This window comes from Bombus bifarius, unplaced genomic scaffold (assembly GCF_011952205.1).
Source record: "Bombus bifarius isolate JDL3187 unplaced genomic scaffold, Bbif_JDL3187 scf7180000009125, whole genome shotgun sequence".
Taxonomy (NCBI): domain Eukaryota; kingdom Metazoa; phylum Arthropoda; class Insecta; order Hymenoptera; family Apidae; genus Bombus; species Bombus bifarius.
The window spans coordinates 1,935,700-1,958,193 of record NW_022884914.1 but is presented as its reverse complement, the minus strand read 5'-3'; the positions used below and the strand labels follow the sequence as shown (position 1 = coordinate 1,958,193).

Below are 22,494 nucleotides of genomic sequence, written 5' to 3'. Positions count from 1 at the left end.
TAAATTGAGATTAATTTCCTTTTTAATAAGAATACATAGTGTACTCTTTCGTACCCTTATTTTATAAATTATGTATTTTCATAAATTGAAAGATAAATTGTAGAGTAGCTAATTGCACGATTATACATATATATTATACTTGAATGCAATAATTATATATTATTAGTTGCGCTGATGAATGAAGAATGATTCATTCCCGAAGTACGCAAATCTCTTAGATGCAAAATTCTTAGACCATTTTTCGAAAGAAAAATGTTTCATTCTTTCGTTACTCGCTTTAATTTTCCTTATTTCCACTATTTCTATTGAGACTACTTTATTCGAATAAAAGTTTCTTTGCTTTCGTTGCATAATCTATTGATCTAACCTTTCAGTTCAAATAATTTAAGATTTTTATACAGTAGTTATGTTAGATTTAAAAGCCGAAAACTTGATGACTTAAAAAAACACGATAATGATTATAAATACATGGACACGTTTTCGTTCGTCGTTACAGCTATTAATCTCACGAATATGCATGTTTTCCATATAATCAAAATGTCACGTCGGATATTTGCGAGGGAAAACACGCAGTGCGCGAATTTCGAGAAATTTTTGTACATTTCGAACGGCTCGTTCTCTCGCGAAAGGGGAGAAGTGACAATTTATAACCAAAAGTAGAGCTGTAATTTCGCGAAATATAAATTCCACTTTCGTGAATGAAATAATGACGCGACGTGTATTATCCGTTCAGCGACAGACAAAAGGAGAAAGTCCAGGGAATTAAGAACGGAGGTTGGAAAAACGGAGTGGCATGTTAGCTGATTCAATCTTCCGATCGGAATTTCGAGGAGAACGTGAGACGAAAGATTAAAACTGGAGAGACGAAAACTACTCTGCGTGGAATTAGAATGAGAGAAAAAGTATGTAATACGTCGGGACAGCGGACAGACCACGATTACCATTTTTCCAATATTCATCTCTACCTTCAATTATTTCTACGTCAAGTTTAAACAGACCCTTCTTCGTGATAAAATATAAATCACGAAACGTATATCTCCTTCACTATTTCCTCCTGCTTTTAGATTTCTCTTAAAAAAACGATATTAACAGAAGATGCAATTTAAAGAACTCAGAATCTTTCTCAAACAAAGTTATATCTGAAGGTATTTAAAACTTGAAATTTTCTTCGTACGTATAATTCGATTATATATATATATATTTAAAGTATATCAAAATAAATACTAAAAAGGACTTATACTTGTACGGAAAAGATGTGAAGATATTTTCATAGTATCATATAACATCATATAGCAATATCAAAATATTTAAACTTCCTTTCGTAACATGTCCACAATACGTAACAACAATTATTACTTTATAGATTATTCGCATAAAAAGATCAAGTTCGAAGAGAATAGAAATATTTTTCAACGCGTACATTAATCCTTTTAGACGAACACACTATCACCTGTATCGAAAATACTATTCGTTATATATATTAACTAATATTATTAATTAAAATTACATACATACATACATTAACATGATATTAACTCGTAAATTAATTAATAGATTTACTCAATAAGAAGACATCGTGAAAAATATATTCATAAGTACGGGCCTTAAAAATAAGTAGGTTTTGTTAACTAATTAAATGAGAAATTCTTTTGAAACTGGAAAGAAAAAATTTCACCGACAGCTTTTGAATCCTATAATATTCGAGTTTTTAAATACGCATCATTATGGCTAATAGTTAAGGAGAGGAGAGAAGCGAAAAAGCAGCTGGAATTCACTTGTCTGACGCTCGACCACATTGAAATATCTCATTTAGTCGAGCAATAGAAGGACGCGATAAGGGAGATTTAGCCGCGCGGAATGTATAGGTTTAATGACTTCACGAACTGACGCTAACTTATGTTATAGGGAAGGGGATAATTGATGTAAAGTTCCTTAACTTCGTGATGCACTTCCGGTTACGCTCTACGTAAGAGCTGGAGAACTGTCCATTCTTCCTAACTCAAACGAATGATCTACAAATTCTTTGGCTTTTTTGTTACTTCACCATTCGTATTCCCGTTCGTACTTTTTTAAATTGGGAAACTTTTAAAATGCATATAAGAGGAGATTTTATGACAAAAGAAATATTTTATTTCATGGCACAGTGCATCGTAAAATTACGAAAAAAAAGAAAAAAGGAGAGAAGAGGGAATTGAAAACAAATTTTCAAAATGTTGTCGTTCTGTTACAACAATTATAACTATTTATAATATCATAATTTTCTTCCTTAATATGATTGCGAATTAGCTATAGGACAAAAATTGTAATCAAGTAATATCGTTCTATCAAATTCAACATGCACACCAATCAATAAAACAACATTTTCTTTCAGCGAGTAATCTAAAGCTTTAACTCGATACTATACGTCTGTATCAGTTTCGGTCTTCTTCGTCGATTGGAAACAAGGCAAGCCGTGATGCGTTTTATCTATCAATCTTTGAAAAGCGAGGCATCAAACAGCGAAAAATGCGAAATCAATAACTCGTGCGACAGTATACATAAGCATTCAGTTCACGTGAGATATCAAGCTGTCACTAGCGCGTGATGAAGGAACAGAGCAACTCCACGAATTCATGTTCCAGAGGTAGACAAATGGAATCGTTCCATTGCGAAAGCCGATGTCCCTCACGCGCCTGTGTGTCACTTCACGTTTCATTCGCGCCAATGTAAAATGTTTTCCTTTACAATTAAAACGTTTTCCGCGTTTTTCAGAACACGACTGATCGGTACCGTGTCGACATATCCGTTTCTCGTATTTTGCACGGGCTAAACGTTTGATTGGATGGAAAAGAAATGTTTCCATTCGTGATATTTTTTATTTGAACACTGATAACGAATTAATTCAGTAATGTTGTATTTAGAAGTATACGTAAAAGAAATTCGCATGCTACTTGAATAAACTTGTTAGCCAATTTCAGCTGTATTGTTTAACATAATTAACCGTAAATTGTTAAGAAAATTATTCTCAATCTTTCAAGTACAGATACATTTTCATAAGTCGTTCTTCCCAAATGCAAAAAATGAGAATAAACATACTTCACGGATATTTTTGCTTCGTCGTCTGTTTACGACAGGTATTTAGAAAAGTTAAAAATGAATATAAACAAAATACGAATGAAATTATACGTCAGAAACAGTAGAATTTTCCGCAGATAGATTAAAAGCTAAGAACGTGCATTGTTTTAAAGCGGCGGAAAGAATGTGCCTCTCAAATATAAAAGATTCGCAATTATTCGATGAATTTCGTTATCCAGACTACAAAATAAATTTGGAGAATCTACTATTTCTACAATTGCAGCTAATACGAAAGATAAACTACCAATGTAGCAAAGATAAATTTTACTTTGATCTTCGCTATTTTCTTCTTACTGTCTTTTAATTAAATTTCTCTGTATATTACAAATTTCTTCGTAAAGTCTGAAATAAACGAAAACTGGGTTTTCAAGGAAGATTGATGCCAACCCTTCTCGACGGTTATGTGCGTAACGCCGAATCGCCCTAAGCGTTTGAAATCGTTCAATCGTCATCGAACTCCGCAGACCTCGACATTGCCCGTTCGATTTCGATCGAGCGAATGGCACACGCAATTTTACAGCGTTTCACGATTCTATTTCACCTGCTTTATTCACTCTTTATCGCAATTTCGCTAGAAATCGACGTTTCGAAGCTACCACGATAAATGTTCCACGACGAGTTCTCTGTACCTCTTGGCGTAACCCGCGGTATTTAAATCAATGTCAATTTACTGTTACCTAATTCCTTCCTTTAAATTCTTTTCTTTCATATTCGCTCTATGAAAACCGAATTGTGCAAACGAAAATTTTGATCACAGAGGAAACAGAGACGATAAGTCACATTTTTTGTTTTTCATAGGAGGATGAAAAAAGAAAAATATGATAGATATGTAAATACATTCTTTTGATTTTCTGATTTAAACGTCAAGGGAATTGTAATATGAAAAAGAACTTATAGGAAAATTCTTAGCTTTAAAATGATACGTATACAATGCTACATCGATTAAGCTGTAAATAATTATTGCACAAACAAAGGTAGAAAATTGATAAGATTAAGTTGTATAAAACTATACGAAAATAGACACTAATGAGACGCCAAATTTAAAAAATTTGTTCTTCGTTTCGATATGACGCATTCAAAATGATCCATTATAAGCTCATTCAGCACATTCGAAACATTAAACGCGAAGCCTAACAAGCGATATTTTTCTCCTGTGATCTTCAATTGCCTTATTACACACGCGTCGATGTCTATGTTCTCACGTCGTTTTTCCCCCTTTCGCACAATCAAATGGCGTAATCGGTGATATAATAATTTTCCGACGGAGCACGTAATCGATTAAACGAAGCCGAGGGTGTCGCACTTGCGCCAATAATTTATTTCCTCCCTTCATTTTTTAACGACTGCAAGCCTCGAGGAAAAATGAAGGAAAAAGGCAGAGAAACGTGCTCCGACGTAAAAACTTCTACCTCGTAAAGAAACGTTTAAGAAGTTTACTTCGATACCTTCATATTGATAATAACCTCATGTATGAATTTAAAGAAAATATTACGATTGATAGATATTGGACGACATTTCATTACCAGTTTCGATAAAAGACGGCGAATTTGTTGTCAAACGTTACTTCGTGACTGTATTAAATTTAATGAATTTTATCATATGCATTTAAATAATTATTTCAATGGTGCTGCAGGATTACTGTTAATTTCCTCACAGCTGAAAATCCAATAATGCTCGACGTATCATTCCTGAGTTCACGCTCTAGCAATTTGGTGCGTCTGAAAGATGATTACGACTGTACGATTGGATTTATATATTACAATGCACGAGATCTGCATATTCACTAAACTAGAAGTAAACTAAAAGCAATTAACATATATGCAACGATGTTTTATCATATTGGATATAAATTATTTTCAATTCTCCTTTAATAATTTTTATGTAAAATTAATATAGAAGTAAAATATTATTTTAATAAAAACGTTACTTCTCTATGTTAATATAGATTTTATGTTTCGTTCGATCCTTTCCTCAATTCTCTTCGTACGAATTGGCAAAGAACATTGATAAACTTTCTGACTGTAAATACGTTCGAAGCTCTCAGACCTAATTTCTACTCTACCGAAAAAACAATTTTAACAAATTGCGAATTACATAGTTGGCTTTGTTAAAATTGTTTCAGCATTCTAACGCACTCGATGCATCATGTCTGAGTTGGGTTCGAGTTAAACTTTCGTAATCCGTACTCTTCCGTAAAAGTGTTTCGACGCTTCGCGAATATCGTAGCTAGTTTCACGAAGGATCTGAGAACACGTTAATACTCTTTGTCAAGGCTGCACGTCTGAGTTAGATTTCAGTAAAACTTTGCCAGATGTGTTTCAATACCTCGTGAACGCTGCGAGTCATTTCATCGAGAATCTAAGAATACGGTAACTTGTATCTTAAAACCTTACACGTTAATACGTTAACGCTAGAATAACCTGTCAATTTGACAAGTTAAAAATTTGTTATTGCTACTAGAAATATGTACGCATTTTCAACAAACTTAATATCGCAGCTGGGAAAATTAATGTCACTTCTATGCAGATGGAAATATAATATTTATTCTCGTCATTTCATTTCAATCCTGTTAGCAATTTTCACTTTGAGTATGTTTGCAACTATGGAAATTGAAATTCCCAAACAAAATTTATTTGGTATGAAAGAAGGACAATATTGCGACGGCTCTTTTGTAGAATAAAATGATTACATAAATCCAGTAATTTTTATTTTAAAAAATGTTGTTCTACTTCCAAGCCTTTAGAGAAAAATTAGGTCACTTTCTCGTCTATATGAACTTCTGGAAAAATGGTTCCTGATAAAACACTAAACAATTTTAACGTTTCAGAAAAGTAATATCTATGCAAACTAAATAACGTGAAAGAAAGATTTAAATAAGTAGAAAGTAGAAATAAGTTCTAAATTAGAATTTAAATTCCCATATCCTCTGCACCAATCTCTTCAAACGTTATCAATGTAGCATAAAATTCCCGGCGAAACTAGATGAGAAGCGTCGAGATACTTTTTCAGAAGACACGATTTGCGTGTATATACTATACTTAGAGACACGTGTCTGCTAAGCAATTCAGCGATGAAAACTCAAAAATCGATGACAAGCGTTTCTTTTTCGTTTCAATGAAAGAGTAAAACGATTGCTATATAGTAGTCCTGTTTTACGGCCTCTTCCTGCCTTTTCTTTTCTACATACGTGCCATTTCACACGTCTCTCGAAAACAAAGCAAGAAAAGATTTTATACACGGAAATCTGTCTTACGTCACAGATATTTTCTCGGTTGCCATTATGCTCTGTGATGAAGATTACGCGACTCGAAAATTGTAAAACCAACAGGTGTTGTTATTTGTCAATACAATATATACATACATTATATTATATGTTATTATATATATATTGTTATTATCATATGTATTATATAATATTATAGTCTATATTTATATCATATTATTGTCATTATTATACTACGTTTATGTGTTATCTATATTGCTTATCTAATATTATCTAACTTCTCTTGAAAGAATCATTCTTACGAATAATGACATACCTGATATGATGATGATGTGCTGATATATCTAATGATTATTGCAAATTTATCTAATCTTTAAAATCAGTATACATATATATAAATGAAAGGCACATTGGAGTAACATTGCTCAGAGGACAAGATGGCGAAATTCAGTATACTTTTGCTTTTACCTTTGATCGCTTTGACAAATGGTAAATATAGTCGTACAAATATCTTCCATGATTAATACTTACTACTATACTTTAATGTTTTATAAATAATTTCACTATCCTTTTTTTAGAATTGTACAGAATTCTCTATTATTCTTTTCAATAATTATAATCTTTTTGTAAGTTCACGAAGTTATATTTATAACCATGGAATTTTATAATATTTTATTTTCCAATAGGATGATATAATTTTATGCTAATTATTACTGTTATTACCACAGCTGGACCCACGCCACGAATCATAAACGGAAAGGTAGCGAAACCAGGTGAAATTCCTTACCAGGTATACTCCAAATATTTCTATTTTTCCTATAAGATATATTTCATGAAATTATTCAAGACAGAAGAAAATCTGTAAAATGATTTCAATTGTAATCAGGTGTCGCTGCAAGTAGCAAAAATTATGTTTCATTTCTGCGGCGGATCTATTCTCAACGAACGCTACGTTATAACTGCTGCTCATTGCGTCACAGCGTAAGAAAGAAACAACAAATTTATTTCTCTTTTCAACTCGATCGACATCGACGAATTATCATAAATAAATCAACTATTTGTTATTACTTAATCGCCTAGTAAACCACGAAATCTTCATACAGGTAAATAATAGAGAATCCTCGATTAAAATACGATTTCACTACAGGCTACCGGTGGAATTGGTGGTAGTTGTTGCCGGTGTAGTTGATCTACGAATGCCAACTTCGAAACATCAGATCGAGACCGCTTATGTTCATGAAAATTACAATGCCACAGATGCCTATGCGAACGACATTGCTCTAATCAAGGCATGTAATTTTATTACGACACACACATATGTGCAAATTCTTTAAACTCGAAATAAATGCAGACATTCGAGTTACGATTAAATTAATTAGAAAGAATTTCGTACAGGTGAAAAAACCTTTCGTGAAGTCTAGTTTAGTATCTTTCGTGCCCATGCCCTCCCCGGGAGAAATCGCCAAAACTAACGCTCCAGCTATAGTTTCTGGATTTGGTACACTCACGGTAATTTCGATCGATATGACAATGAATTTTATTAACGCTAACTACCATATTTATCATTTCTAACTATAATTTATAGTATGAAGGAAAAATGACAAAGCTTTTGCACTGGGTGGATATCAAAGTAGCTGACCAAAATTACTGCAACCGAATGTATAAGAACGTTATCCACAACACACAGCTCTGTGCGTACGATAATACCACTGTGAAAGGACATTGCGATGTAAATATTTCAACTATCAATTTAATAACTAATCTTCTAATTACATATTCTTATACATTTAGACTGCGGGTGTTCATACATTTACAGTGAGTTTAAAATTGCAAAAACCCATAGAATGCACATAATATACAAAGATACATAAAATTGGTCGAAAGTGTCGCATTTTACATAAGTAAATTTCTCCTTAAGTTCTACTTCTCTAACTAAAGAAATACAAATGCCCATGAACATTCGCAGTCTAATTACTCTATTTATAGTGAAAACAAAAATTGAACGTGTTCTTTTAGGGTGATTCCGGTGGTCCTTTAACAGTGAATGGGAAACTTCATGGAATCGTCTCTTGGTCAAAGAATTGCGCGAATGTCGTATATCCATCGGTCTACACGCGAGTTAGCTCGTATCTTAATTGGATAAATAAACACGCAGTATAATAGATTCGCAACTTTTTAAACAATGCACGATATTGCGATCGGTCAATTCATACTCTCCCTTTAGTTAGATCGTTTTTGAACAAAAATGTTCCGTTCGGAACACATTAAAAAAATTACGCGGAGTCTTCGTCAGTAGAAATTATAGCACGAACGTAAAGAATATCATTTTTAAGTTGAAATGTTAATTTTTTAAAATTCTAAAGTTTTCAATTCTCATTTATTCGCACTCAATAGCCCGAGACGTGTTATAAACTCGGAATTTCCGAACGATTATTGGAAAACACATGTAATAGCGCAAGTTGCCAAAGTCTATGACCTGGAGGAATACCGCGACCTTTCCGAAAAGGTGAATACCCGCGTAAGTTCAGATAACGCTGTACCCGTATCAGAAGAAGACACATCATTGGCGTATGGAAGGGTGCGAGTGATATTCAGATCAAAGATCAACTATCGTTTAGCAAGTATCAACTCGCAATTCAGTTACAGATACCCAAACCCTTGTAAAATTGCTAAGTTTTACCTGTATCAGATATACAGTACATTCGTTTTAAATGTACGCACGTGATTATTATTCTACGAGTACATATACAAGTGATTATTAATCTAGGAGAACATAGTATCAGAAATACGAAAAAATGTTTCAGTTAGAAGTCGTTTGATTTCGTGGGGTAAACTTAATAAGATATTTCTGTAGGATCTTTACTACAATTAGTTTATTTACAATAAATGGATTAAACAGATGTTGGTTCAACAGGAAACAATGGTTGTTTAACGTGAACTAATCATAATAACGTATTATAATTAACACAACTAGATAGTTAATTTGCAACTCTCGTCACCACGGATCTAACGCCCTCTCTCACGCGGACCACACTTTCTCGACAACGCTAGTGGTACACTTCAAAACTGATAGACCGATGACAGAGATAAAGATGTGGCGGCAATGTATATCGCCGAAGCGAACTGCCTAATGAGCCATCGATATCCCAACGGTGCTTCCGTCGAATGTTCGAGAAGAAGGCGTGCGTGGCAACGGTCGCGGACGCCTAACAAACGCGTGGATAGTAGGGATATTGAGGGGTGACAAAGGAAAAAGAATCGGATTCGATCGAAAGTCGAGTTGTAAGAGCTTCAGTCTTGGAAAGTCACGGCTGGAGTTCGGAAGTAAACTGTCTAACTATTAGTATAAACAAGGTGTTAGCAAATAAATTCTCTCTTTCTTTATTTTCATCTTGGATTTCTTTTTTATTTTACGTGACACTAGCAACACTATCTCCCTGACTTCTCGATTCACACTCTCTGGCTTCTCAACTAACGCTCTGGCTTTTCAACTGACATCGATTGTTAATTCGTCTTTGTCTCTTAGCATCCCTTTGTCTTCTGTCTTAGCCTCGCCACATACGTGTTCCGCAACCGCTCGTGGCCAGGGTCATGCAGACCTTTCTCGCGAAACTATTCGATTGAAGGACTGACGATACATTGTCGAGCCTGTCGACACTTTGGCTTTCTCGCGACATTGTTTATAGTTCGCCCGATATCTCTTAGGTCTTTCGTCCACGATGCTACATTCCGATATTTTTTTATATTCTTATTTGAAGAGATGTAACCTTTTTAAAATAAAACCATACAGTTTTTATACGCAACTCGATGACTTTTTCTGATTCTTTATTGAAGGACAAGTGTTTGTATTTTTCCTTGTCTTTCATACGATAAGTTTTGCAAGATTGAAGTTAAAATATCTTTTTGGCTAATCATTTCTCGACCCAAATAGATTAATACATTTTTGTAGAGAATTAAAAAATGCATTAAGTTGTGTGTGAAAGAATGTATGGTTTCACTTAAAAAAGTTATGTTGGGATTGCAATTTCTTTAAATAAGAATGTAAAAAAAGATCGAAATATCTTGTTAAGTTTCCCCCATGAAGTCAGACGACATCCGACTGAAATATTTTTTCGTATTTCTGATACAAAAATCACGTGCATATATTTCAAACGGACACACTGCGTGTATATTAAACTATTCGTCTGTTATCAATTTACGAGTAGGTTCGATATTCAATAACAACAATGTAATATTCACTCGTGGTTAATTTTGCGTGTTCGCGTTTATTCAACGTTAAAAATCACTTTACTTAAGTGCAAAAACTTGATAGATTTTTTGACTCGTGAGATAAACTATTTATAGTTTATGGATATTGAGATTTCTTAGCGAATTTAAGTTTTGAAGAAATGAAAAACCATAGAGAAGAAGCAAATGAAAAGATCAAAAGAAAGATCGCTTAAAAAAATAGAAATTTCGATTCTCCTGCAAGAGGACAATTTCAGGAATAGGATTCCCATTTTTATTTGGAAACTACCATTGAAAAAGCACTATGGCCGATTGGGATCGTAGACAAACTGAACTAGTCGATTGTATTTCGGTGGAAAACCGAAACGCGAGCCAGTGCAAACCAGCGAAATGGTGCAATGTAGTCATCCAACCGAAAATCACTATTCGAAGACATTCGAGCAAATATTCGTATACAATGGTTCAGTTCGAAGATTATCGAATTTCAAAGATACCTTCAACCTGCCATTTATCTATCAAACATATTTATATTTTACTTATATTATTCAAAAGAAAAAATTGATTTGACAACAATTTTGTATAAATATAGATATAATGATAAATGTTTCGTTAAAATACTACAATAAAAGTACGAAACGAATTATTTGATTGATTTGTTTGCTTTCGATATAATATGAAATCGAGTGTTAACGTGAACGATAGATAGAACGGACAGGAATTCTTTTATCTTCAATGTCATTAGATATCACACTACTGGAATTTTTTTCTCATGGAGTAATTTATAGAAAGAAGTTTATTAGTCATCGAAAATTAGCATAACGGATTCATTAAGATCTCGTTGCTTCTCGAATTTTCGTGTCTCAATCTCACTTTCGTTTCAATAAACAAAAAAGCTTTTGGTATTTTGAAAAAATCTTGACGCATAAAATTGTTAGGTTTAAACGAAAAGTTTCTCTATCAATGACAACTATGCGAGTAATTTGAATAAGTAGGGTCTAAATTAAAAATACAATCTGAGAAGCTCCCTCGAGAGAAATACGTAACCCTTTCGATCTATAACCCTTTAAAAGTTCATTCACTTTTGCGGAGAAGGTACATGGATTGAACGATTCACAGACATTGAATGCTTTCAGGCCGCATGATGAGAATTCGACAAAAATGCTGTTCAATCTTCCGTAAGGGAATATATTTATTTTCTTAAGAAGAAACTCGTTAAATCTCTCTCGAAGAATATAATTGAAATCCGTCATAAATGCTATCCAAATTCCTGCAAATTAAAGCTATGATTATGTAAAAGCAACTGCGTTTATAAACTCTACAATTACTGTACACTTCTAGATTAAGTGATTACTCAGTTGTCCATATTTGAATAAAACAAGAGTAATAAATGTATAAATGAACTTTTTGGATTATCAAGAAAACTTCAAATCTTATCTAATGATATATATATAAAATACATCGGTTAAATGTTCACGTTATTTCATAATCAACGCAGAATGCTTCAATTTAGAATGTTAAATTTATTTTACGTTATACCTATATAAGCATTCTACGTTGATTATGAAATAACGTGAACATTTAATCGGTGTATTTTTTTTAAATTGCTAAAAGACTAAGAATTTACAGTAATTATTAAAAACGAGTAAAATTAAAAGCAATGGAAACCGTAAGATATTAGGTTGTCCAAAAAGTTTCTTTCGTTTTATGAGGAAATAGTAGACGCACAACGTTTTTAGTTTTATATTATTTTGTCGAATTACGTACGATCCATTTTGTTCTGTTGAGATAAACACCGCGACATTTCACTGACTTGGTTTCACGTTTGTATAAAGGTGCACTGTTGTAAAAAAAGAAAAAGAAAGAAAGACACTTTTCGGACAACCTAATACTTGGTAATACATTTCATATCGTATCTATAAATTATCACAAAATGTGTTGCTTATATTTATAAATAATTACAAGTGACAAGGAGCGGCGTTTAACGTTTTGTATTATAACAAGTTCATGTTAAAAGCAAACTGTCGTTTGCGCGAATCGTCTGTGATTTTATAACTCTGCTGTTTCAGTACATACGTAAAAACGTACATAATAGTTGAAGGTACACTGTTTTTATACTTTACGATAGTTCAAAGACTGTAGTAAAATTGCATACAATTCTCGTACGCGTTTACGAACCTTTATTCTGGAAGAAAGTACCTTAAAGTATACTTTTCATCATCGACGATGTCGTCGGTAACTTGAGCCAAGTAAAAAGGAGTCTAAAAACACATTTAAATTTGACATTGTTATAAGTTCCTGATGAACATTAAGAAAAGTTAAAAATCGGAAATTTATAGTAAAATTATCATGTTCATAATGATACACGTATAACGCATATTTATTAAATTAAAAATCGGAAAAGCCATGAAATCATATGAAGGAAAGCTTCGTGGCAACATCAAAGCGGATGAAACGTGTATTCTCGTTTTATAACGACGTTAAAACGCGTTAAAAGAGGAAATTATCGAGTTCCGTGACGTTTCACCAAACTCTTTTATAACTAATAAGTACGTTAAACTAATTTTACGATATTACTGGATATTGGATTCGCTGGAAATATAATAAACATAATCTGCCTCTTTTATTAAACGAAGTAACATAAGTGATTCAAGTGATTTAACATAACTTTATATTAGAAAGTAAAACAGAGTATATATTAGCTTTATATATTTAACAAACGATCGTTGAACAACAACATATGGTTAAAATTAAAAGTTAAGAAAGACAAGTTAAAATTAAACCGAAATCTACTTAAAATAGTTAGTGAGCGAAACAAATGTCTGCTCAGATTTCATTATTTTAGTAACGTTCTTAAAAACGTTAATTCGCTTAAACATCCGCGGTCTGACACGATAAATTCGAATTAAGGAGACAAAACCAAGAAAAAACAAAAGCTACACGTAACGTTCGAAACTTCATGGCGAACGCTATGAGTTACAAACTTCCTCTATATACTAATTAAGAAAGTTCGCTGGCAAAGTAACGAATCGGAGGATCATTTGTTTGCCAAGGAAAAAAAACAACGAAATGGACGGAAGCTATAGAACGGCTCGGTGCAACAGGCAACTGATCGGACTGGCATTTTCCAATGTTTTCCTCGTATAAATTCAAGCAGTTTGTACTTAACGCAATGGTGGTCTTAAAATAAACAATATCGTGATTTCTTACAGTTCAAGCTTCGTTTCGTAAATACTCCGCCGCGACAATATCCTCAAGAGAGTCATGCGTAATTGTTAAGTCACAGTACGCATGAGAAACTTACTCGTCCGTATTTATAAGGCTGGTTCAACTTCAATTACATTACCCGCAAGGAACTTATTTCCGCGTGTTTATTCGGCAACACGCGGATCTCTAACCGCGCTGGGAGGCTGTAACTTTCAATTCACCTCGAGCTTAACACGTTCCGCGCCCCGAGAAAAATAAGCGTTTTAGCGAGACTTTAAATTCGAGAGAAGGGATTACATTATAATATTTAACGCGGAGAAACAACATTTGCTCCGTATTTCCGTGCTACGCTCTCTTCTTAAATTTTAAATCCATCTCTACGATGCTCGAATAATTACGGTAAAGGAAGTATCTTTGTGCTCGTCGAATGGAAATTTTACATCTATAAAGTATCATTTAATAATCGTCTAAAAATTGTGAGATCGAAATAGCGGAAACCTGAGCGAATAGTAAAGTTTTCGTTTTCCTTTACATAATTTAGTCAAGTTTTCGCGAGTTTTTCGTTAGGAATAATATTACAAGTATTATGTAAATTGCAAAACATATTGCGTAACGTCGATGTTTAATCTGAATATTCTTGTAAGATTAGTAATTATAATTAACCGTAATTACAACATCGTCACAAACCATTAACGTTTATACATCGTGATAGTTTACAGACCAAATATCGAATGCATGAACATTTTAGTATTTTCCTAATTAACAATAATACATGGGGATAATACATGTACATGCAACATATATTGATTCGTAATTATTAATTGTAATTAATATACAAACATATTGTATATCGTATCGTAGTCGATAATAACGTAATGGAGAATAATCCCTACATCAATTAGGGATGTTATGTAATAAATACTTTACAAAGATAGCATTGGCACTGAAGAGTTTATTCGATACTGGGAAACCGTGTTTCTTTCAGTCGTCTTTAATCATCAATCGATCTGAAGCTTTTCATTCGGGCTCGAGTTTCAGAACATTCGCAATGAAAAAGGCACACACCTCTTTATCGTGAGATTCCCGGAGCTTTCGAGACCTTCAATACGTGAAAGTATATGAGGTTCCGAAGGGTTTCAAGCTCACCAATGTATGATGGTTCTCTGTTGACTTACAAGAACCATTTCCACGTATATAAATGCCAAAGGATTTTTCATTTTCCTCTCTTCATGTCGTCACGATCAAATAAAATATTTATCTCAATTGCTTTCTTTAAAACATTTGTCATTAAAAATACTTATTACAATATCTCTTGTAATTCTACACTTTATATTCATCAGACATATAACAGAAAACCCACATAAACCAAGCGTGATAATTTCCCTTGATAATTTTTTAAATTATGAAGTATATTCTAGTAGTTAAAAATGAGATTGCAACATAGTAGGATCGATATTATTAGGGATGATCTATATCGTGTCTGATCGTCGGATAAAATGATCTTCAATGTAACGAAAGATATAAAACAACCTTTGTTATAGCTGCTTTTCAGAACTAACTCTCGTTAAGTGAGTTGCAGCTTTTTATGTTGCTGTTGGCGAGATAGTTATTTTAGAACATCAATGTCATGTTCATATATCGACATAATGCAGTCTGGTGATCGCTAAGGGAGGAGAATATTGATTTTTTTATTCAGTAAACAATATTCAGCTTAATGAGGATATGTTGTTTATTGCATCAACCTATTCCGGAAATATTTTGTCCGAAAAGAGATCCAAGTTATATGAACCGTAACTTTAGGATTTGATTAAATACAATCTTTCTACGATATAATTAGAAATAATAGACAAAGTTATTTTATAATATGATGAATGTTTCGTTTAAAAAAATTGAATCTGTTAAGAATACTGAAAACTGAAGATAACCAGAGATTTAAAAAAATAATTATAAAAGAAATAGCAAAACTTTACTATAACAACATTTAAATAAGAAATCTTTTTGCATTAAGTAGAACAATCGTAAAAGTTATCAAGTTAAGAGATTCTTATCTTCGTTCGAGGACTTCCAATATTTATGACAAACAAGAAGACCTTCCCGAGGAAAAAATCTTTGTACCGCCGTCAGCATCTACAACAGCTTAGAAGCTGTTGGACCTACGCCAACATCAGGGACGATGCACTTTCGCATCTGTCCCAGCATATCGATCGGTTGGTCATTCCATCAGTGAACCCTCCAAGGTAATGCTAATGGTCTATTACTCTCAACTATTTAGTTCCACCTGTGTTTCATACTTATCACATGTGTATTCTAGATATTGCTCTTCTCGTAGATAAATTTCATTGGTAGATAGGATGTCATGAAAAAATGAATTTGATACTTCGTCAACTATAAAGTAATCTTTAACCAATATATTAGGTTTAATGATAAATTCATTGAGTGTTCTTTTTTTAGCAGAGTACATCTAGTCTTATTACTTTTATATAAAACCTACCTACATATAATCAAAGAGTAAGTTATAAACGTAACTCTCTCGTTAAAGAGTTTAAACAGATGAGTCTCCACTTGCTTCTAACAATTTTTGAATAAGATGAATAAGAAACGAACCTATTACTCAACTCGATACGTAAATCCGAAAGTCAATCCTTTCGATGAACAACATAAAAATTCGCTTTCACATTCGCAAAAAAGAAATTTGCTGCGTCCACCTTCCATCTCAATCTACAAAAGGTCAACGTCTGGGAAACATAAATCGCCGACCTTTTTCAAGAGCATTCCTTTCGTGTATCACTCGTAAATTTATCACCTTATTTATTGCTGATAAGTAGATTAAATTCTTTAGGTATTCTCATAAGAAGATATCTAAGAAATTGGAGTCAGGTGATTGAGAAGGCTACTCTATTGGTCCTCCTAATCCTATCCATCTTTCGTCGAAGATTCGATTTAGATGTTGTCTCGTACTAATAGACAAATGTAGTCGATCTTCGTCATGGTGAAACCACATATCTAATCGTAAATTTCCTAATCTAACTGAATAATCATAATTAAAATGATACGATAAGAATGAATTAAAGGTATATGCAACCATAATTCGATCGAAATAAAATTGAACGTTAATTTTGCCAAAAGCATCTAAACTCCCTAGTCAATCTTGAAAAAGAGGAAAACTGTAATAAATAAATTAGTCATTAGATTCAAAATAAAAGATGTTATAGTAATTAGAAAACAAGAACTCAAAGAACTGAATTTTAAAGGAAAAGCATATAGTCGAGTCACATGGACGAAAAAATTTGGACGCGAGAAATCGAAAGGGCCAGATATAGCTAAGGCAATTTCTGTAATACGCGAGTGTAATGGATTGGATTGAATTCGAGCGATAGGATGACAAATCGTAAAGGACAGTTCGGGGAGAGTATTTGCGGTAGAATTGGCCATGATCCAGGTACTTTGAAATCCTCATACGTGCTGATAATGGCGTGGTCGCCGTTTCTCTTATGCTACAATCCAACCAATGAATTGTTGGTGAACCTTCCTATTCCTTTTCTGCTATTTCGTGAATCATCTAGCAAGAATGTTGTTCCGGTAAATAAAAGTTGAACAAGATCAACGTGCTATTGTTACCATCGATATTTTTACATTACAGCATCAAGAATTATTTTCGATATGTATGCGACGTATATACTAAAAAGCTATGCTTTGACGGAGATTGATCTATGCTTATCGTTTTTCTTTCTTTCCTTCTTTTTTTTTTTTTTTTTGTACAGTATATTTTACGAAGTGAATTTAGGTATTTATTTTATTGAGACATAAAACTGCACCTTGATTATTTTACTTCTAACAATTAGCTCCCTGCTTCTTTCCGTGTAAACGTGGCTTTTACTGGCCCTTTCACATTCGCTAAATGAATCTTCCCTTTTTCCCTTTCTTTCTTCGCTGGAATTCTCTCCGCGGAGAAACTGCTCGATACACCGTTCAAACGACGTGTAGGAAGACGAAAGAGATAGAGAGAATTTAATATAATGAAAGTGACACGTCGACTTGTTCTATCAGTTGACAAATAATAATCTTTATATTAGGAAAAATGTTTGATAGGTGGATTTTGCTAAATTATAATTGGATGCTGTAAATGTACTTTTGGGTCGAAGAAAATTAAACACAATTTATTTATTACTTGTCTTAGAATTTTCAATGTATCTAATACACAATAGATAACGCATAAATAACGTATAGTTCGAACAACAAGCTTATTTCGTGTATAATTAATTTGAAACTTAAGTCATAAAAATTGACCTCAAGATGTGAAATCACTCATGCTTAAAAATTCTTTGTATTTACGACCTGTTAATTAACTTTAATATTTAATCAAATTAAGATACATTGCCTCGAATTAGCGAAAATAAGGAATCAGAGTAAAACGACGGAGCTTTCTTTACGATGTCGCTTTTTTCCTCTTCCATCTTGTAAAACTCTTCGTTGAAAGTTTAAGCGATATACGGCAAAGTATGAGATACAAAACATCTTTCGCCACTTTTGGATACGTCGTACGGAGCTTTCATAAGTCCAGAAAATAGCTTCAGGCCTTGTAAAGTTTCGCAGGATACTGCAGGCTATCTAAAGGCGCGAGCGTTGTGCAACACGAGCCAAGCATCAACGCTGATCCGCTGTGAAAGTCTAAGTTTAAAGTATGCAGCCAGATGCTTGTAATTTCTGTGGCGTTAATTCGTTTGTGTTTATGCTGTACATATTTTTCGTGGTACTTTCAGTTTAACGAAGATTCTAATGGTCGACTAAGAGAAAAATTGCTGTTTCTTTCGCTCTACATCGTCAATTATACAGGGTGTTACGAGAGGAAGATATCTACAACAAGAAAGGAATAAAAGATATCTGATCAACGTAAATCCTAGAATCGATCTTTTCAATTTTATTTAATAGACAAAATTCATAGAAATTAAAAACTTAATTACCGTAGTAATTTAAACGTATTTATTTAAGACGTTACAGTTAAGTGCGATAACATCGTTTAAAATAATATAAAATCTCAAGGTTCTCTTCGTAGATAGGATAATCAAAGCTAGTTGGTTAATTAGGAATAATAGATTATTTATGTAAGATAGAAATTAGAAAGAGAAACTTTGCTTTTAAATAAAAATATCCTTTTCGAAGATCTCGATGATCATAAGAAAATCTTGGTATTTCAGCGCGTACTGCGAAGTATTTACGAAACTTCCCGCTCTGCTCCTGTTAGAATGCTACGTAAACTTCGACGAAGTCAAAATAACTTTTGAGATATATTTTCCAGATTTCTTACCGGCGACTCGAACGAAAGTTACATCCGCTTCGAATGATCCTTTCATAACTATTTCTAACAGGAAAACTCGGAATGATCGTCAATTTGTGCTTGACTATCAAACTTTGTCAATGTACACGAGATGCAGCTCAAAAATAGAACTCTTGTAATATTTATGAAAATAAATGACAAAACCAACGAAGCTTTCTATAAATTTCACACATAATTTATTTCTTAGAATTACGTTTGCCAGGTGTAATACCTAACAAAATACAACAATGAACAGCGGAAGATAACGACGTATTTAACGTGTTTTTCAAAATAGGAAGAAATGAAAATTCCGTGTCAGATAGACTCGTGAAATATTATACAGAAATATGCAAATTTACATTATATATGGCGTGAAGAATAATACAATTAAAAACACAAAATTGCCGTGATTGAGTGTGAGTGGAAAACTAAAGGATGTTGTCAAATAGCGAAGCGTGACGTAAGGCTAATTAGAATCAAAGAAACCAATGTAGATAACAGTAAAATTGATACAAGCAATTCTGAGTACGCAGGAAGCAAAGCAAGCGACCGCTAATATATCGACGTCTATATGTTTCACAAAGTCCAGTGAAGCCGATACGACAACGTCGGATTTACTACTAGTAACACACGATAGTTCGGATCTGTTGAACGCGACACGTAGAATTTCAAAGGTACACAAACTCACGCAAGCATAGAAACCTTCGTATCAATACATACACATACCACAGAATCGTCAATAGCAATACAGAAAGTTTTGAACACATAGAATTACCGTCGTAACTGATCTAATGCCACAGCATAGTATATTTTTACGCGTGTATTTGATATGGCAATTTAGATGTAGCATGATCCTATTACGATAATCAGAACTCTAGTTCTAAAAAGAGCGCAGAAACTTTGAAAATTATAAGGATCTAAAAGACAAGGTATTTTACAAATCTCGAGAAGCTATCAATATATCAACATTGCGAATGTGCATGCGTTTACAGGGAATTTAAAAGTATAAAATCCGCTGAATTGCAAATAATTTGCAACAATATAGAGAGTGCAATAGATGCAATTTTTCAGCCAGGTAAATTTTTCACTATATACTCTAGAAGTGGTATTTTTTTTAATTCCAACCGATATTATATAATTAATATCATATAATATTTATTTATTGTATTGTATTCTTTTACTTACTACGTACTTATACCGAATATTATTTTAAATTCTTTTAGCGTATCCCTTTGTTGTACTGTATCTATTTGCGTCCCATTTCTTCGGCTATATCCGTGAAGATATAAATTTGCATAAAAATTCGCAGTCTAGTTGATAAGTAGAATCATCACTAACATCGTATACCTACTATCTATACCAACTTCGATCGCTGCAGCACCATCCTCATCGAATTGAGTGGATCCGATGCCCTCTTCATCAAATCGAGTCGTTCTGGTACCGTTTTCATCAAGTCGAATCGTTCTGGTACCGTTTTCATCGAGTCGAGTCGGTTTGGTACCATTGTCATCGAGTTGAATTGATTTGGTATCGACTGCATTAAGTCGAATCGGTCTGGTAGCATCTTTATGGAGATAAATCGGTATGATGCCGATTCCATTGAGTTGAATCAGTTTCATCGTAATACGTTCTTTGATACGTTTGCGTTTGTTTTGTTCTGTTTGTATTCACTGTGATTTATTTGAAAGCAATCGATGCCGTGTAAATACCTTGTTAGTCGTTGCAAATATCGTTATATGTATATACCAATGATGCGAATTTACGAAGCTGACAGAATATTCTATTTTAAAGTGACAAGTCAAACTACCGCTAAATTTTTCAGCAGTGGCATGAAAATTTTACGCGCAACGTTTATTACAAATGGCTATTATAGATTCTCGCGCGAGTTGTGTTTAACGAGCATGGTATCGTTTCGTGCTGTGGACCAGCTATAAAAATATCCCGTCGTATGAAGCCTATAATTTTCTGTGACACGAAAAAATATTTACTTCGTACCTACGTATATTTAGCTTTCACATGATCGTGCTCTGATTTATGAAACGTGTTCTCCAACGAATGAAATATTTTGCTTCTGTTGTAGAACAAATTGATAAACAGAATGAAATAAATATTTCCATACGTAAGAGAAGATTTTTAACATTTGTATTCCTCTTATTACGATTTATTACAACTGTATTAAATATACTTTTATTCCTTTCTTCCATGTGTCACAAATAAAAATGTGAAAAAATGTAACATACTGTTACATCAACTATTAATAGAAAATATATTGATTTATCCTATTGCATACAAAGTAGAAACACATTTTATACAAATAGTATTTATTATCATATAATATAGACTAATGTAGAATAGAGTAGCTTTAAACGTGTTACTATCAATAAAAACCCAGTACTAACATCGCTAAGTATGTAGTTACTCTTCATACAGATTTTCACGTCAATTTGCATAATTTTCCTTTTCCTCGAAGCACCTTAGAATTCTCCATGAAAGCCCCAAGCTTCTTATATAGTAAATTATAAAATACGATGAATTCATTCATTTTTGCATTCAGTATGTCACATATTCAACATGCAACGCAATGCCTATACCTTGAAACAAAATTCATCATTTACACCGCAAGCTACCACGAACAACGTTCTCCAGAATGAACAACAATTTAATCAAATTATTATTTTCGCCGTTCCCCGGAAGTAAAATTACACGTCGCGTTAATTCCTTTCTACTTTCGCGGAATTGCATTTTATACACTCGGCTGATAGGAAACCGAATAGCCGAGGATTGGATACACGACATCATCAATCGTCCTTTGATTTTACCTTTGTGTTTACTCGAGCCGGCTGAAAACCATCGTTACAGAGATATCCGCAACGCTCTGTACAAACGGTTAACCACTTTCGAATATACATCAGTGACAGCTCTTTTGACAAAGCTTCGATACACCTACCCCCCCTCTTCTCTATGTATTTATCGTTCTATGTACAGGAAAATTGAATCTGTAATGACATCGCCACTTCGGATTTGTTTCACTGGTTTGCACATCGCGCGGTATAAGCGGCCAGAATAGAAGTTCCCATCGAATATCCGCCAATCGAATATTCATTAAACGCGACAAATAATGGAAGATAATAGAAAATACGACGTTAACGCTCATTCACACATGAGAAAAAGAAATTACGCGAATAATCGCTACTTGATCTTTCTCAAATTTGCAATTTATAGATTACGTTTCTATCTAATCTATTACACGTATATATTGCATTGTATATGAGGGGCGTAACTGGAAGAAACGATAAGTTAGGTTTCTCGATTTCTAGAGAGTCAACTTCAAAATTCAACGTGCTATCAATCAATTGCCTATTGAAAGAAGGAAAAGTTAATCGATGATTATAAAAGTCTTGTCTATTATATC

The 22,494-nt window shown here is 33.4% G+C and overlaps 2 protein-coding genes across 2 annotated transcripts in view; one reads left to right on the top strand and one right to left on the bottom strand.

The window, feature by feature from the left end:
- LOC117213788 overlaps positions 1-22,494 on the bottom strand; it is a 245,914-nt gene that overhangs the window by 192,872 nt on the left and 30,548 nt on the right. The gene's annotated exons all lie outside the window — the stretch shown is intronic.
- Positions 6,759-9,731, top strand: LOC117213792 (chymotrypsin-2-like). Its single transcript, XM_033459451.1, has 7 exons — positions 6,759-6,826; positions 7,066-7,127; positions 7,224-7,318; positions 7,485-7,626; positions 7,733-7,846; positions 7,923-8,066; positions 8,354-9,731. Exons 1-7 carry the CDS (start codon positions 6,775-6,777, stop codon positions 8,495-8,497), a joined length of 753 nt encoding a protein of 250 aa, XP_033315342.1. The 5' UTR covers positions 6,759-6,774; the 3' UTR covers positions 8,498-9,731.